The 17,214-nt window shown below is 51.9% G+C and overlaps 1 protein-coding gene across 7 annotated transcripts in view; it reads right to left on the reverse strand.

The window, feature by feature from the left end:
• NFATC2 (nuclear factor of activated T cells 2) overlaps positions 1–17,214 on the reverse strand; it is a 158,071-nt gene that overhangs the window by 122,243 nt on the left and 18,614 nt on the right. For 5 of the 7 annotated variants that reach the window (XM_046679449.1, XM_046679448.1, XM_046679445.1 and 2 more), the window contains exon 2: positions 816–1,827. In XM_046679449.1, the coding sequence (XP_046535405.1) occupies positions 816–1,827 (1,012 nt within the window). The remainder of the gene's footprint in view (positions 1–815; positions 1,828–17,214) is intronic. The other 2 variants (XM_046679450.1, XM_046679451.1) reach the window with 1 other exon arrangement.

Raw genomic sequence — 17,214 nt, forward strand, 5'->3', positions numbered from 1 at the left:
GCAATGTCTGCCCTGGGCATGGCATCAAAAAGGTGCTCAGTAAAAATGAGAGTCCTGATTGATTAGCAATGTCTGCCCTGGGCATGGCATCAGTGAGAAAGCGGGCCCCAGTTGATTAGTGATGTCTGTTAAGGGCACAGCCTGATGGCAGCACCAGAGAGGCCCACGATCAAACAGCCAGTGAGTGGCAGAGCCAGGACCTAAATCCAGTCCTAAGAAACCCCAGAGCCTACACACAGCTATCACAGGCTGCTCTTCAGCTTGCCAAGATTTTAATCTCCTTGAGGATCACGGCTCACACAGTTATTTTTTAGGGCCTCCGTATCACTGATTGCAGCACTGAGGCACACGGCAGAGGCCAACACACATCACTTCCTCTTATAGTAAGAGAGAACATTCCACGTGTTCAGGCTTGCTTTGTGCTAACTAGAGCATCAGCTCTAGGAAGGCAGATATTTTTGCCCATTTTGTTCACCACTGTCTCCCAGCACCTATAACAGGGCCTGGCACATAGTAGGTGTTTGGTAAATACTTGTTGAATGGATGAATGAGGCAGGTGCCAGATGAGCCATCGCCTGCCCTCTCTGACTGCATCCTCATCACAGCCGCCCAGGAAGCCGGGTACACGTAAACCCATTTTACAGATGGGGAAACTGCGGCTCAGAGAAGTCACTTCCCTCTCAAGCTCCCACAGCCAGTAATCGGTGAGCCAGGATTTAACTCCGGTCTGGCCAACTCTAAACCCCATGCTCATCAGCAGCAAAGCTTCTCTTAAACTAAACCGCTGGATAAACCACTTTCAAAGTCCGACTCACCTGCAGATGGGAAGAGCGGGCACCAGCTGCTTGGGCCAAGTCGGAGGCACCAGCAAGATGGACTCGGGCGCCGAGTTCCTCCTCTCCTCCTGCTCGCACGGCCCCAGGAACTCCACGGCCGGGTAGATGTGGCGGGCCAGGCCGGCCTTGGAGGGGGCGGCAGACACCGGCGACGGGTCGGGGCTGGTCTTCCACATCTTGGGGGGGATCCCACAAGGCGAGTCCGCGGCAAGGCTGTTCAGGGCATCCATGAGGACGGCAGAGCCAGCCGTGGGGGGGTACCCAGCGGGGGCGCCGTCGTCCCGGGGCTGCGGCGAGGGGCTCCGGGAGCGCTGGGGTGAGGCTCCGGGCAGTGGGGCAACCAAGGGCCCGGCGCACGAATGCCTCCGCTTGGCACCAGGCGACGAGGAGCGGGAGGCTGGACGGGGCACGGGCGAGTGGCGGCCCAGGCAGCTGTCCTCAGCGAGGCTGGTTCGAGGTGACATTATTGGCGAGGTTCTGGGGGAATAATGAGCAGGGATGTTTTGAAACTGCGGACACAGGTCGTCGGGCCCGCCGTTATTGGGCGAGACGCAGGGCGAGGTGCAGGGGGAGAAGGCGTCGGAAATGAAGCTGGCAGAGGAGCCGCTGCTAGCGGGGCTCAAGCAGAGGGGCTCGCGGTAGCCCTCGAAGCCAGGCACGGGCAGGGTGACCCTCGGGCTGGCGGCCACCCCCGGCAGGGGCGGCTGCTCCACCAGCAGGCCAGTGTCTCTCCCGCGGAGGGGCCCCCCTGCCTGCATCAGTTCATGGGACGGAGTGATCTCGATCCGAGGGCTCAGGCCCGAGGCCCCCACTGGCTTGGCCGGGCTCAGAAAGTTCTGGGGCCCTCCCCTATCCGGCTCTCCGAATCGGCCGGGGGGCTCGCCAGAGAGACTGGCGAGGGGGCTGTATGGCTTGAGGCCATAGTCCAGGACATCATCGGGGTATGCGAGTCCGGAGGGTGGGCTGGCGACTTTATGTGCATTCGGTTCTTCTGGAAAGAGAAGGGGGGAGGGGGGGTTCTTTTTAAGCCTCTAAAACAGAAGTCTCCATGCAGAGCAATCCCAGCTTGGGTCTTGTCTCTTGTCGTTTATTTTTTTTTTAAATCCCCACCTCGCCAAACCCCAAACTGAAACCTCGTTCCCTCACTAGAAGGAAAGGGGCCGCGTCAGCCCAGATTCCTTGGAGAGAGAGATCAAAGCGAGCGGATCCTAGTGCAGGTGCCCTGAGCGCAGCTCGGCCAGCCGCGTGGCACTGGCGCAGGCCCGGGCACCGAGCTGGGCGAACGGCTTCCAAACTCTTGTTTCAATGGAACCCTTCGAAGAAAGGCATTCATCTCACCACCTAGTTCACACCATCATTTTCACTTGCCTCTGAAACAAAAGCCTCACAGAACAATACCCACCCCTGCCGCCTATGCCCCACTCTTACATTCCCTCCCCTCTGGGGTTGTTTTGTTTAAAAGCTGGTCACAACTCATTAAACAGATTTCCTGTTCCACCAGTGGGTCGTGACCCAGAGTTTGAAAAACACTGACCTAGGCCCCTCCCATCATTGTACGCGTGTGATACAGCCCCGATGCAGAGGGAGACGGCTGCCCCGGCGTCCGCGGAGCTCTAGGTTCGAAACCCAGATGTTCACCCCCAAGCGTAAGAAGTGGCTTCATTTAGAAACAGGAATTCTGAGTCATGTCTCATCTTGTGCCATTTTACAGATGAGGAAACTGAGGTCCAAGGAGGGGAAGAGCCTCACCCAAAGACTCAGAATGAGCAGGATTAGGAATCCCGCAGACGAGCTACTTGGCCCCCAAAAGGCAGTGCCATGGCTACACAGAGTCTGCCAAACCATGAAAGCAGTGGACGCAGAAGGACCTGATTTTCTCATTAATGGTGGCCCTCTAACTCGGGCTTCTGCGGCCGCCTTGAAAGGACCCGGCTAGTCTTTCCCGACCCCCTCCCCCACTCCTTCAAGCCCCCCAGCTCAAGAGGCCCCTCCACCCGCTCTGTCGTTACTTGGGTCCATCCTGACTCCTCTCTGTCACCTCTGACGCCCAATCCATCAGCCAGTCCTGACGGCTTTACCGTCACAACTAAACCACATTCACACGTGGCTCCCTCCCCGCGACGACCAGCCTGGTCCCAGCTGCCGTCCTCTCCCACCTGGACTGGTGCAGTCGCCTCCTACCTGGTCTCCCCCTTTCTACTCTCACCCCCACGGTCTGCTCTCCTCGCAGCAGCCTTTTGAAATGTCCGTCTGTGGAACTCACTTTAAAGGCTTCCCAGATGTGCTCTCAAGTCCTTAACCCTTGCCCCCGGCCCTGGCCCACCTCGCCACTCCCACCTGCGCCCGCTTCTCCCCAGCCTGACTTGGCAGCAGCACCCTGACATCTCTGCTGTTCTTCGAGCCGCTCCTCCCTCCGAGTTCTTGAGTGTGTTGTTCTCTCTGCCTGGAAACCCTACCCCGGAGATGCTCACGGCTGCTTCCCTGAGTCCCTCGAGGTGCTGACGAGCAGACACCTCCTCAGCCTGGCCCATCAAAAAGATGGTCCCCATCCTCACCCCAGTGTCACTCTCCGCCCTTGTCCCTGCCATCTTCTCTCCATCGACACCTGTTACCAGCTCACATCGCATCAGATATCATCTACTTAGGGGATCTCATATCCCACTGGATGAGGGGCAGGCAAACTACAGCCCACGGCCAGATGCGGCCCACGGATTGCGTTTGTAAATAAAGCTTTATTGGAACACAGCCACTCCTGTTTGATTACATCTGGGCGGTGGATTGCTTTTGCATTAGAACAGCAGAGTCGGTAGTTCCATCAGAGACCGTAGGGCCCACAAGGCCTAGAATATTTCCTCTCTGGCCCTTTATAGGAGTTTGCGACCCCCGCACCAGGCTCCACCCCACCAGGGTTGGAACCACGTCTACTGTGGCTCGGCATTATTTGCCAAGCACCCAGCACAGGTACTTGAAGTCCGTCCATAAACATTTGTTGAGTGACTAAGCAAACAAGTAAATGGGAAACAATCATGTCCAAGGGCCTGCCAGCCAGAAATGGAAACTCTTCCTAAAGTCGTGTGACCGGCCCCTGGCCTGGGGAGCCCAGGTGGCTGTGCGGTAATCCCCAGCCCCTTGGTGCCCTTTCTGCACCATCCTGGAGTAAGTGCTGTCCGGTTTAACTGAGCCGTTCTCATAGGGTCCAGGTGGTGCCCCAGACCAGGTGACAGCCCAGAAACAGCTTCCCACAGCTCTTAGGATAAAGATAACCACAACTAAGCCAGCCTGGCTGGGCCCTGCCTGCCCCTCCAGCTTCGCCTCTCCACTCTCGCATCTCTCTCTCTGGACTCCAGCCAAACTGGCTGTCTTTCTGTTCTTAGAAAGCACCTAGCTCCTTTCTGCCTCAGGACCTTTGCACTTACTGTTTCCTCTTCCTCAACAGCTCCTCCCCCTACCCAGACCTGGGCCCCTTCTCTACATAACTAAAGCCACTTAATCTATCCAGCAAAAGTGTCCTGTGCTCAGGAAAGGTTCCTGACCTCCTTGACTAGGTCAGACCCCACTCACACTCCTCTGCTCTACTCCGTGCACTTCTCACTATTCCAATCAAGTACTTTGAAGTTATCTGTTCATTGTCTGCCTCTCCCCCAGCCGCCAGGCCCACCCCTACCAATCGCAAATTTCCATGAGGACACTGTCACTCCCCACTGTGTTCCTAGCACCTGGACAGGACCTGCCACAAAGCAGGCCCTCAGAGAGAAATAACTGTTGGCTGACTGAATGGATAAATAAAGCGAGTTCAGAACAGTCTATGTGAAATATTTAAATTACTACTCAAAGATGCTAACATCCAAACCAAAAGGTACAAAGATGTGACCTCAAGAGAGGGTCATTGGGTAACACCTATAGAATTCCAGACACACATACCCTTGGACCCAAGCAATGTCGCTCTTAGAAATTTATCCTGCAGATTTACTCTCATATGTGCAAAATGAGGTGTGCATAAGATTAGTTAGTACTGCTGTGTTCGTAATCTCAAAAGACTGAAAGCAATCGAATGTCCATCAATTGGGGCTGGGTTAAATTCTGGTTCGTTCATACCGTGAGATACAATGCAGCTATAAACAGAGTTGAAAAAGTTCTTTCAGCGTTGGTGTGGAACAGCCACAAGACATAGTGTTTAAGGAAAAAAGCAAGATGCATACAGTATGCACAGTATGAAAACGGAGGGTGAGAGAATGCACACACACACAGCTGACGGCGCAGAGGCTTTCTCTGGAAGTTACAGGTAACGGTGACTCGTTCCAGGGAGGGGAGCTAAGTAATTAGGGGGCAGGGGCATAGCAGAAAGCAGACCCTGCTTCCTGTATTACATTCAGAAAAGAAACCTAATTCTCAAAAGAAACATTTTTAAATTTTATTTTAAAGGTGTTGCGGGGGGGTGACATAACATCATATATAATAATGACACCCTGGTTTCGGAAGCAGGAAATTGAGATCTAGTCCCACTCTGCCACCACCTAGGTGTGACCTTAGAAAAGTCCCCACCCACTCTAGGTCTCGGCTTTCTCGTTTACAAGGGACGGGGTTAAACCAGATCGCTCTGCTCAGTCGCTTCTGGCTGTGAACGCCTTTGATTTTTCCAGCCAGAGTCTGTGGGATCCGAGTTCTTGCAAAGTTGCAGTTCAACACAAACTTATATTTGTGTGTGCAAACACACACACACACACTCCTTCCTAAGGCAGGTAAGAGAGCATAGATTTTTAATCTAGGAAGAATTCAATGTCAAATCCATGTCCGACAACGTTCTGATAACCCACAGCCCGGCCAACCAGCAAAACAAGACACAAGAAGTCTCTTAGCAAAAATTCCGGCCTTATCAGAAAAACTGTGTTACATCTTATCAGAAACACCCCCTCAGGGCTGATGTGAAGAGTCACAGAAACCATGTGAAATCGTGAAAACACACATCGCTCACACTCCCTGGCAGCATTTAAAAGCAAAAAGTCCAGTATGCTCAGCAAAAGCATTTAAAGCATTTACACTGGTTTTAATTAATCCTCGCAGCCGAGTTTCTCTTCTTCTTTTCCTCCCCAAGATTCAGCAAGTTTAATAGCAAGCAGAGAATATGAAGGTGATTTCTAATTATCCAATTCTCAGTCCTCTGGTGGTTTGACAGCAAATCTCACAGACAAACGGCTCGTCAGGAGAACGTTTCCTTACGTCGCGAGGTTCTTTGCTGGTTCTCCTTACACAACGGCCACCCGCACAGACAGCCCCTCTGCCGTCATCGCCAGGCCCACACAGCACCGGGCAAGGCTGGTTCCATCTCAGAACCGCCAAATCTTCTCAGAAGCGTTTCCAGAAATCTTGCTTCTCTTACCACTTGCATGATCTTTGCTATATCCATGTACCACCAGTAAATATTACTTACTTAATATTTCACTCACATATTACTTTAATAGTTTTTTATTTTAAAAGGAAACTTTATACCGCGGCTGCAAATGGAAAATCGGTGTCACCTCTACAAATAGAAGGTAGGGTAAAAATACAATAAAAATAAAAGTTACTGAATTCAAGTCAGACACTCTGGCAGGCCCACGGCTCTGAGCCCAAGGCCTCCTCTTGCATCTCTCTCAATGCCCTTTTTTTTATTAAGGTATTTCTTTTCTTAAGGTATAACTTATATACACAGATTGTCAGTGTCGAGTTTGATGAGTTTTGCCAAATGCTATACATCCTTGTAACGACCACCACCATCAAGGTGTCGAACATTTCCACAACCCCAGAAAGTCTACCTTTTTTAAGGCTGGAGGCCACGGTGGGCAGGGGGTGGTAAGTGGCAGACGGAAAGGCGTTACAGACACGTTAGCACCTCACGGAGACTCACCCCTTCGGACTAGTTCAAAGAGAAGTCGCCCTGAGAAGGAGACGGCGCTCACTATCCACAATGTACTCATCGGAGGGCCACATAAAACCATCTCAGCTGCCGTGGGAGGTGTGTGGCCCACACTCAAGGCGTCCGTGGTCAAGGAGAGGAAGAAGGGGGAAGCAGCGATGGGGGATTCGGAGGTTGATACTCTAGGGCCTCTGTGCCCCTGCACATGCTCTTCCCCTTGCCCAGAACTCCCTGCTGTATCCCCGTCCTCACTTCTAGCAAGCCACTATTTGTCCATCAGGATTTCACTTGGGCCACCTCCTCCTGAAGGCCCTCCTTGATTCCCTAGGCTGGATCAGGCAGCTCTTCTTCTGTGTGCTCAGAACTTACAGAGCCATGTCATAAAGTCTGTCACTTACAGATTCACGTGTCCGTCTCCCCACTAGACTGTGAGCTTTCTGAAGGCAGCGAGGGATCATAAGTCACTAATAATCATAGTGATAAAAACAGCAAAAGCAGCTAACGATTACTGAGAACTTGCAAGCCAAGGCTGTTGCAAGCATGTGACATGTAGTAAATTATTTAATCTTCACGACAACCGACGAGGTGGGCACTGTTTATTTCACTTTAACAGATGAGAAACGGAGACACAAAGAGGTGAATTAACTTGCCCGAGGTCCCGCGGCTTGAACCCACCGGACCTGAGAGCACCACCAACCCGAGGCCAGGGACTCTCAACTTCAGGACTACTAACACTGGGACGAGATGGTCCTTCGTTGTGGGGGCTGCTGGGTGTTTAGCAGCATCCCTGGCCTCTACCCACTGGATGCCAGGAGCACCTCAGCCCCTCTCCCGGCCATGACAACCAAAAGTGCCTCCAGGCGTCGCCGCAGCATCGCGCCCGGCCGAGATGCCCTGCTGTGGGGGTCGGGCTCCACGCCCCGCACCCGGCCTGCAGCGCCGAGGCCCCGAGAGCGCTGGAAGCATCGGGGTGCGAGTCACGCCCAGCCCTCAAACGATTTGGAAGGGGACGTCACTCCGCCAGCCCCGTGGGGAGCGTTTCTGCCAGAGACACCTGAGAGTCCTAATGATCACGAGCCTCCCTTTCAAAGTCCCCAGGGCTCACCCGACATCCCGGCCCGTGAGTGTTTGGGGACATCTCTGGCCACCTCAGAAACTACGGGACAAGAGTCCCGCGGAGGCCGCTCCAGCCCCATGTCAGCAAGGCGTCTGCCCTGGGATCCTGGTCCCGGTCAACACTCAGTGTTAGGGGACCCCAGCTCCACTGCCGTGTGCCCTAGGGGACCTCCGAGGGCTCACATATAACACCGTGAGGAGGTGGGTGACAGCACCAGCCTGACAGTCCCCGCAATGCCCATGAAGCCCAAAACACATGGAATAATCGCTCAACAAACGGGCCTGTCGGTGTTCTGTCGCTACGGAAAGAAAGACCCTTTAAGTGAGAGTTGTTCCCTTCTCTGCTCTCACCGCTTTATCTCACAGCAACCTGAAAGCGTGACGCACTCTAGTCCCCAGGGCCTTCGACAGCATTAAACAAGGAAACAGGGAAGAAACTTTTATAAAAATAAAATAGACTGGTCAGCGCTTGGGGATTTCTCTTCTTCTGCCAGCCTTCAGAAAATATGGGGAGGAGGTAAAGAACGCCTCCAATGCCCCCTCCATTCCATGCTTTGGACTCTCTCCCCTGGGTTACCTGGGGATTTAGCTGATCAACTAAATCTTACTAAAGTGTTAGTGACTCATCGAGCTACTTGCCATAACAAAAATGACAATAGCTAACATGTCTATACCGTTTACTTTATACCGAGAGCCACTGTGTGTGCATCTAACATATATTCATGTTTGTCTCACAAGAACCCCATGAAGCAAGTGACACAGTTTCCTCATTTTACAATTGGGGAAAATGAGGCTCAGAGAGGCTGACTCATTTGCCCAAGGTCACACAGCTTCTAAGTGGCAGAGCCGGGATTCGGCCTCAGGAAGCCTAGCTCCTGTACCCCGGTAACCATTACTCTACCCTGCTTCTCATGAAAGGGGCTATATCCTGGATGGTGGCACCGCAACACAGGGAAATGAAGTGTCCCCAGAATAGGAACTTCTCTGGGGTCCCCACCAGGAGGCAGGTTGCCCCTGACAAGTAAAGACACTGATTCCTTTCTTCTGGAATATTCACAGTCCCTCCATTTGCCCCAGGATTGAGTCAATGATTATTTTAAAAATCACAGTCAGGCCACACGGTGGTCTCTGCCAGCGCCTCTCCGCCTGGAGCCTCTTGTGGGCCTGTTGCTCACCCTCAGGGACACACAGCCAAGTCTGAGGCAGCCGTTCAGTGCCAATCCGCCAGCCAACAGATCGCTTTTGAAAAAAGGAACAGCAAGAGAACATCTTCTCCGCCTAGAACTACGGGCGGGTGGAATTTTCAGGAAGCAGAATAGAATGACCGAAATAGAAACCCAGTTAGGGAACCCACAGGAGGCGTCTGTCCTTTTGGGGGAGAAGGCGGGGACAACACGAACCAGGGCTCTCAGGCTTAAAAAACTTGGGGGAGAGGAGCTGGGGCGTGGCCCCGAGGCCAGACGCCCCTCAGGCTGGCAGCAGGGCCCCAGAGCTGCGGGCCGTCCCCGTCGGAGGTGACAGACCCATCGCTGGATGAGCTCACACCCCGAGGTGCTGCGAGTCCCAGGCCCCAGGTTTGAGACATCACAGTCTGTTGCCATGGCAACACTAAGGATGCCACAGCCTGGCACTGCACATGTGCAGCCGAAGGAGAGGGGAGAAGATGGAGGGAGCAAAGCCTGCCTCCCCCGGCCCGACCTCTCTCGTAACTTCCCGCGCGTTGGGGGCTGCAAGAAATCGCCAAGAGGAGCAAGAAGGCGGATGGATTTTTCATCTGGCGGCCTGCACCGTCTAGGAAAGAGCTCCTCTGAAAAGCTACAGTTGCCTTCAAGCAATAAACACTCAGAAAACTTTCCAAAGTGCCCCCGTGTCCCTACTGCACCCCCACGCACGCACGCAGAACAGTAACCAGGCTCCCGATCAATCAATTGTGTGTATTAATAACGACAGAGAATCAGGTTGTCGCACCCGTCACCCAGAGATGACACACGCAGACACAAGGCCTGAAAGGCGAGAAATTCCATCCAGATAAGTCAGGTCCAGAAATGCCAGAAGGGGACGGGAGGCAGTTTCCCACCCCGTCTCGTCCATGTGGAACCACTGGAAAAAGCCACCTTGAATGCTATGCTCTGTGCTGACCTCGCCCTCACGAAGACAGCTGTCTGCCTTCACCAGACGGGCCGAAAGGAGGGCTCGCTCCTGCTTCCCAGGCAGCCTGCCACGGGGCCAGGTGCCCGGGACACAGGACTGGGGACAATTTGGAAGCAATAAGCCTCACAGACTGGCTGCTGGCATGGCTGTTTGCAAAAACACATGCACCCACACGCTGACACGTCCTCCTTTTGGAGAGGGGTAGAGAAATGGATGGAATCTACAACGGGCATGCATCGAGTTCAGCTTTTCGAAATGGGGCGGCAGGGCCTAGGCATCTGGCAGACGTGAGGCCTCCTCTCCATCCTCAAATTGGGATGGAAGGAACCACCTCTTGCTGGCTTCAAGCCATTCCAAGCGGGCCCCTAGCCACTGAGAAATCCAGAGACCTCCCTACTTTTATTCATTCGAGCAGCTCATGTTCGTGTACAAGCCTTCCCACCTACTGTCTGCCTCTCTGCAGCTTACAACAACCTGCGAGACAGGTGCCATCAACACCTCTGTGTTACAGATGGGGAAACTGAGGCTCGGGGGTGCAGGGATGCACCCAATGTCAGAAAAACAGTCAGGGGCAGGGCTGGGACTCAAATTGAGGCATCACTGAAATGCAGTAAGATGCACAAACATTAAACATATATCCCATGCCTTTTTACATATGTTTGCATCCATGTGTCCACCACTCCAGATAGAGAACATTTCCACCCCGCCAGAGGGTCCCCTTGGGCCCCATCCAGCCAGTAAGTCTCACTCAGGGGACCCACTGGCCTGGCTTCTCTCACCACAGACTGGGCTCGCCTGCTTTTGAACACCATATAAATAAAAGCATACAGAATGCACGTGTCACGTCTTTCGCTCAACATTAAGCCTGAGCTTCATCCATGTCGTACGCAGCCAGTTTCTTTTTCATCCCTGTGTAGTATTCCATTGTATGATTACAATCGCCTTGCTGTACTGCCTCCATTTTAAAAAAGATGGTCATTTGAGATTAAACTTGTCATTCCCAGAGGTCCATTTCTACCGGAAGAGAGCTCCTCCATGCTTGCCCTACCGTGCCTGCCGCGGAACAGGATTTGGGCAGCTTCCTCACCAAAAGGAGAAGGAAAGATCTGGTCGGAAGAATTAACCAGAAATAGACTTCAGATAACCCACCCTCAGAAACAGGGCTCCCCATGGCTAAACCCATCTGTCTGTCAAAGGCCCCCACAAGGGGACACAGGTGGGGGCACAGTCAGCTTCCCTTTTCACGTCCTCTAACCGAATTAGCAGACCCCTCACCCTCACGCCAGCACCTCGAAGGGCTGTGCCCTTCTCGAGGCCCACAAGCCGGGGCAGCCTTTAAAGCTGATGCCCACCTTCCTTTCAGCCAAGTTGAAATCCAAGTGGAAACTTCGCCTTGAAGACAGTGGGGCCCGTGTAACCCTCGGCTGGGGGCAGAGATTTAGAATGAATACCTTACTGACTGACGGGTTCTTTATTTACACTTTTCCCCAGGAGTTTCATTTCGGTGCCACGTTCCCGGGGGCGGGCACACTTAATCAACGTCCCCTGCCAACCCCGGTCATTAATGACATTCCTCCTTTCTCCATGGCAACAGAGGTGATGTCACCTGCTGTGGATTTCAGACCTGCAGCCCACCTTCCTAGGATCACAGAGGTAAGCAGTCCCTTTCTGTAGTCTTTACAATAACCTTTGCAGGCGCTTCAGACTAAAAGGTTTTTTTCTCTTCGTTTCACATTCCTCCTTTCTCAGGCATGCTCACGCAGGTCTGTTTTGATAAGAACCTTTATAAACCCTGAGCTCTGCAGCCACTTTCTTCCCTTCGGAAAGCTCACCTGGGCATGGCTCAATTAAAATTCCCATGGGGAGGGCTAGCTTTTAGAAATGCATGTTATTAATCAAAACAAGCCCAGCTGAGAAAATGCTCTTTCCCCAAACCTCAGATTAGGAGGAAGGGAGGGTCCCACACGACAATTCAGGAAAAGCAGTCTCTGCTTGTAGCTTACAATCTGTCTTTGATGTATTTCTTTTGCAGGGAAAAAAAGCATTAAAAGTCCGAGGCACGGGGCTTTAGATATAAATGCAAGTTTACAAGAAATACGGTGGACAGAGGAACATGTTAAAAGATACCACAAGGATGCAGCTGGCAAAATCCAGAATGTGAAGGCTCGCACAGGAAAAATGACCTTGTTTCTTCGACAAATAAGTGGCAAGCACACAGACTGACCAGGGCTTTCACAGAATAAAGAGAGGTAATGGCCGTGTCAACCAAATACAATGGGAGGATCTTCTCTGGATCTTGGTTCAAACAAATAACTGTAAAAGGACACTTGGGAGACAAGCAGAGAATCTGGACACTGGAGATTTGAAATTAAGTAATGATTGGGGGTTTGTTTAGGTTTGATCATGGTATTTGATTTTTCTCAAGAACATAAGAGTCCTTATCTTTGGGAGCTATATATAATCTATTTATTAATAAAATATTATGCCATCTGGAATTCGAATCAAAGTAATCAGGGGCGGGGATGTCGAGACGATGCTGGGGGAAGGATGACATAAGACTGGCCTTATGTTGATAACTGGTGAAGCTGGGTGATGGGAACGTGGAAGTTAATTATACCATTATGTCTACATTTCCATATTTTGGAAAAAGTTCACGATAAAAGTTCAGGAGAAAGACAAAGGCAGTTCCTCTTGCTTTGGGGGAAGATTGTTGGGCTCTGCTCCGGGTGAGGAAGCAGACAGCCGCAGCCCCGTCCCAGGAGGAGCCCCAGCGCCTTGCCTTCCCCTCTGAGCTCAGTTTGGGAGCAATCAGCAAAAACCGAACCTCACACCAGCCCAGGGACGCCAAGTTTGGCCAGAGCTCTGTGGAGGCCGCAGCTATTTCCGGTGCTGGGGAGGGAGGGAGGAGGAAGTCCCTTTGTGGGGGAAGCCACAGGGCATCCATCACACTGCACTTTCCAGGGCTACTCCTTCCTGGCCCTGGTTCAGGGGGTCCCATGGGGCTGGGACAGGACACTTGGGGAGGTCCCACGTTCCCGAGAGAGGTAGCCACAGGGGAGCCTCCCAGCCCTGGAGATTGCACAACCAAGAAAGCTTCTGCAGCCAGCCACGCTCTGGGGCTGAGGCAGCGGCCAGATGGGTTTTTAAAGTCAGAACGGAACGTGTGTAAGTTAGATAACTTGCCACAGCGCCGACTGCAGCCCAGCAGCTGGTGGCTCCTTTCCAAGGACCAGACTCTTCAGTCCTGGCCCATCTTCTCTTAAGGCTCAGGATTCATCAAAGGCCAAAGCAAAGACCCTCTCCTCTAAGGAGCTAATGCTCTCCAGAAGTCAGGAGAGCCAGATTTCTAAGAGCCCACCGCCACAGCCACCACCACTGCCACCCAACATTCACACACAGCGGCTGCTTGCACTCTAGACACAGTGCCTCCTGGAAACCTCACATCAGCCTGAGCAGGTGAGCACTGGCATCCCCATCTCCACGCACCGACGAGAAAACACAAGCCCAGAGAATAAAATCACGCGCCCTTAGGCAACCCACGTGTAAAGAATTATGCAACTTTTCATCCATTTATTTGGCTATTATTTATTGTGTGCCTGCTGGTGCCCGGTACCTTTGTTTGGCTCTGGTCACACAGGTAGGAGGCCACTGGTCAGAATTTCAAGCCATGACTCTCTGATTTCAGACCTGGCGCTCTCTCACTGCCGAGCCAATGGCCTCCAGAGCTGGGGGAACGTGTGCCCCAGGAGGCACGCACGACAATCCACTGCGATGTAGGAGGAAATATAAAAAGAGCAGAACTCCCATTTATGTCCTGTCCTTTTCTATTTTTTATTCTTGCTGCATGTTTATTACGAGTATCATCCCATTTGGATGGTAGTAAACACACAATTGATAATCACATAAATATCAAATATAAGGGGTGAATGCCCCCCACGCTACCACACCCGGGACCCATCAACGCTGGGCTCAGCAGCTCCATCTGGGGTCCTGCTGCTCTGGCTGGCGATATTCTGGCTGTAAGTTGTGGCACTGGAGGCGGGGCCTCGGGACCCCAGCTGCCTGGGCTCAAGGCCCGCCCTGCAAGGCTCTCGGCAGAGTTAACTGACCCCTGAAGAGCCTGACTTCGTGGGGCCGGGGTGCGGCTGGAAGATTCTTACGTGCATCCACGACTGAAAACTACCGGCTACAGACGCTGAATCAAAATTCATTCAACCCCATCACCTCAGAGGGCTGCAGATCCTTGGGAGCCAAGCCAAACAACACCACTTTCGGGTTTTAAGAGCCTTCCCCTCGATCAAAGCCTAAGGCCACCAAAGACCAGGGGGCCTTTACGCTGAAATGACGTGTTCAATAGCGAGGAATAATTAAGGCATCTTTCTCCTTATTTTCTTGGCCTCCCCGACAAGGCCACCGCTCAGTTCCAGCCCTCATTTCACCCTTCCAGCTGCACCTGGAGACACTATTTGTGCAAAGCCGGCTTATTAAGGCCTGTCCTTAACTTGACACAGACGGCAGCGTCTCTGAATGTCACATGTGTTCAGTGAACCTGCTTGCTTAGGGTAGAACTCTATTTTTAGTAAGCACCAAAAAAAAAAAACCCCATGATACTATACCCCAGCACCTCGTTTGTCCCCTATTTGTTAACCAGGCTGTGTCCCATATTGGCCTGGGGGCCAGGCAGGGGGAGGACCACATCGAATTCATCTCTATACCCCCACAGGGCCTGGCACAAAACCAGCATTCAGGGAGCGTTTGCTGAAAGAATGAGGCTTTAATGGACCCTATGAATGGGTTAGAGCAGGTGTTCCTGAGCTGAAGTGCAGGTGGCATTAGGGAATGGCCACAGCAGGGTCTGAGACTCCACCTGAAAAACGGTATAAAAGGCACGTGGGGGCCCTGGGGGGGCGCATGACGGGATGGGGAGTGAGTGGGTGGATACACACATGCAGTGTGCTCATGCGAGCACATGTGCTCCTGTAGTGTGTGTCCGTATGGGATCTGTGGCTTTCATCAGCTTTTCAAAGGGCTGTGACCCCAAAAGTTTAAGGATCACCAGAACAGACTCTACAAGCAATGACTAGGAGCCTGTTTCCCTTTCTCAAAGTTCAGAGTTGGCGCCACATGCGTGAGCTTCCGAGGAGCTGAAGGAGGAATGTGCCAACCCTCCTGCAGAGACCAGAAGTGCACATCCCAACACGTCAGTCCCCAACACAGCCCAGAGGAGATCGGGCACCTCCAGAGGTGACCAGGGATTCCCAGTTCCCACCCACCTCTTCCAATGTATTACACTTTGGGAGAAGTAAAAATTCATTGAAGTCACAAGCCTGCACAAAGGCATTAAACTTCTGAACCGCCTGCTGGCAGCCAGCACCCCTCTCCCCTCCGAGGTGGGGTTGGTAGCCCTGGTCAGGATGCCCACAGCCTGCCCTCACTCCTTCTGTTACTGTGGACTTAGCTTCTCTCTCACTAGAAGAATATTAGAGTCTACTTTGCATGCTCTAAGCAAATAAATTTGAATATCTAGACAGATAAAATGGATAATTTCTTAGAAAGATATAGTTTACAAAAACTGACTCCAGGAGAAATAGAAAGTGTACACAGACGGATTCCCATGGACACAATAGAGAAAGCCATCAAGAACAAACCCATAAAAAGGCACCAGGTCCAGATGGCTTCACAGGGGAACTTTATCACAACTTTAGAAACCAGATAGTCCCAACAACACGTAAACTGTTCCGGAACATAGAAAAGGAAAGAAACCTAACCCTAACAGCACACGAAAGGGATGCGAGAGACAAATAGCACTCATGACACTGCTAAAAGAAATCCTAAATAAAATTGTCAAACAGATGCCACCATAAGAAAACAATACACAGTGACCAAGTGGGGTCTATACCGTGTATGCTTCAATATTAGGGAACCCGTTAACATGAGTCAACATATTAACAGATTTAAGAGGAATAAAATCCTATTTTCCCAGAGATGCTAAAAAGTCTATGATGTAATTCAACTCCCATTTCTAATCAAAACTCTCAAGAAAACAGGAATGGATGGATACCGCCTTAACATAATTAGATACGTGCACGCCAATCCTAAAGGTAATACCAGAGGTGCTCCTGCTGGGGTCAGGAACGAGGCAAGGATGCCCACCATGCCCACGACTGTGTCACATGCTACTGGAGGTACCAGTCAATGCCATCAGACAAGAGAAAGCAGAGGCACAGTTAGAGGCCCCAAGTTAGCGAGGGCAGGGGCTGAGTCTTATTTCCTATTATATCCAGGATCTAACACAACAGGCGCTTGATAGTTAGCTGGATGAGTAAATGAATAATGGCTCACACTCATGGAGCACCTCTATTAACAAAATCAAGAGGTTAATAGAACGCCGGTAATGAATCACACCCTGTGTTAATTGATTTAAACGGATTATCCCATTCAAGGCAAGCAGTCCTCTCGGGTTAAGTTCTTTTTTTTTTTTTTTTTTTTGAGGAAGGTTAGCCCTGAGCTAACTGCTGCCAATCCTCCTCTTTTTGCTGAGGAAGACTGGCCTTGAGCTAACATCTGTGCCCATCTTCCTCTACTTTATATGTGGGACGCCTACCACAGCATGGCTTGCCAAGCGGTGCCACGTCTGCACCCAGGATCTGAACCAGCGAACCCAGGGCCGCCAAAGTGGAATGTGTGCACTTAACCGCTGAGCCACCGGGCCGGCCCCTGAGGTTAAGTTCTATTATTTGAGCCATTTGACAGAGGAACAAACAGAGGTCCAGAGAGGTTACATAACCTGCCCAAGGTCACTCTGTCGGTACACGTTTTAAATTCTGACCTCACCATGGTGCCAGGCACCTAACAAACATCACATGTGTCTCTCATGACGTGAGGGGACGAGGGACCCTCACACAGCAGTTAGAATGCAGGCTCTGAAGCAGGGCTGTCAGCTTCACATTTCAGCTCTGCCATTTACCAGCTCTGCTTTCTTGGGAAAAATCCTTCACCTCTCTGTGCCTAAGCGGCCTCCTCTGTAGAACGAGTGCCCACTGCTAGGGTTAGAGGGGTAGCACACAAGCTAACCAATGTCTGCTACATGCTGAAGCTCCACAAAACGAGCATCTGACTTCCCCCAAAGCCCCTAACTACTGTCCCCAAGTTCTGACAAAGGCTGTCCCGTCGGCAGTCCTTTTCCTTCCTCGCTTTTTACCAAGCTCATGCCCAGAG

This window comes from Equus quagga, chromosome 12 (assembly GCF_021613505.1).
Source record: "Equus quagga isolate Etosha38 chromosome 12, UCLA_HA_Equagga_1.0, whole genome shotgun sequence".
NCBI classification, from domain to species: Eukaryota; Metazoa; Chordata; class Mammalia; order Perissodactyla; family Equidae; genus Equus; species Equus quagga.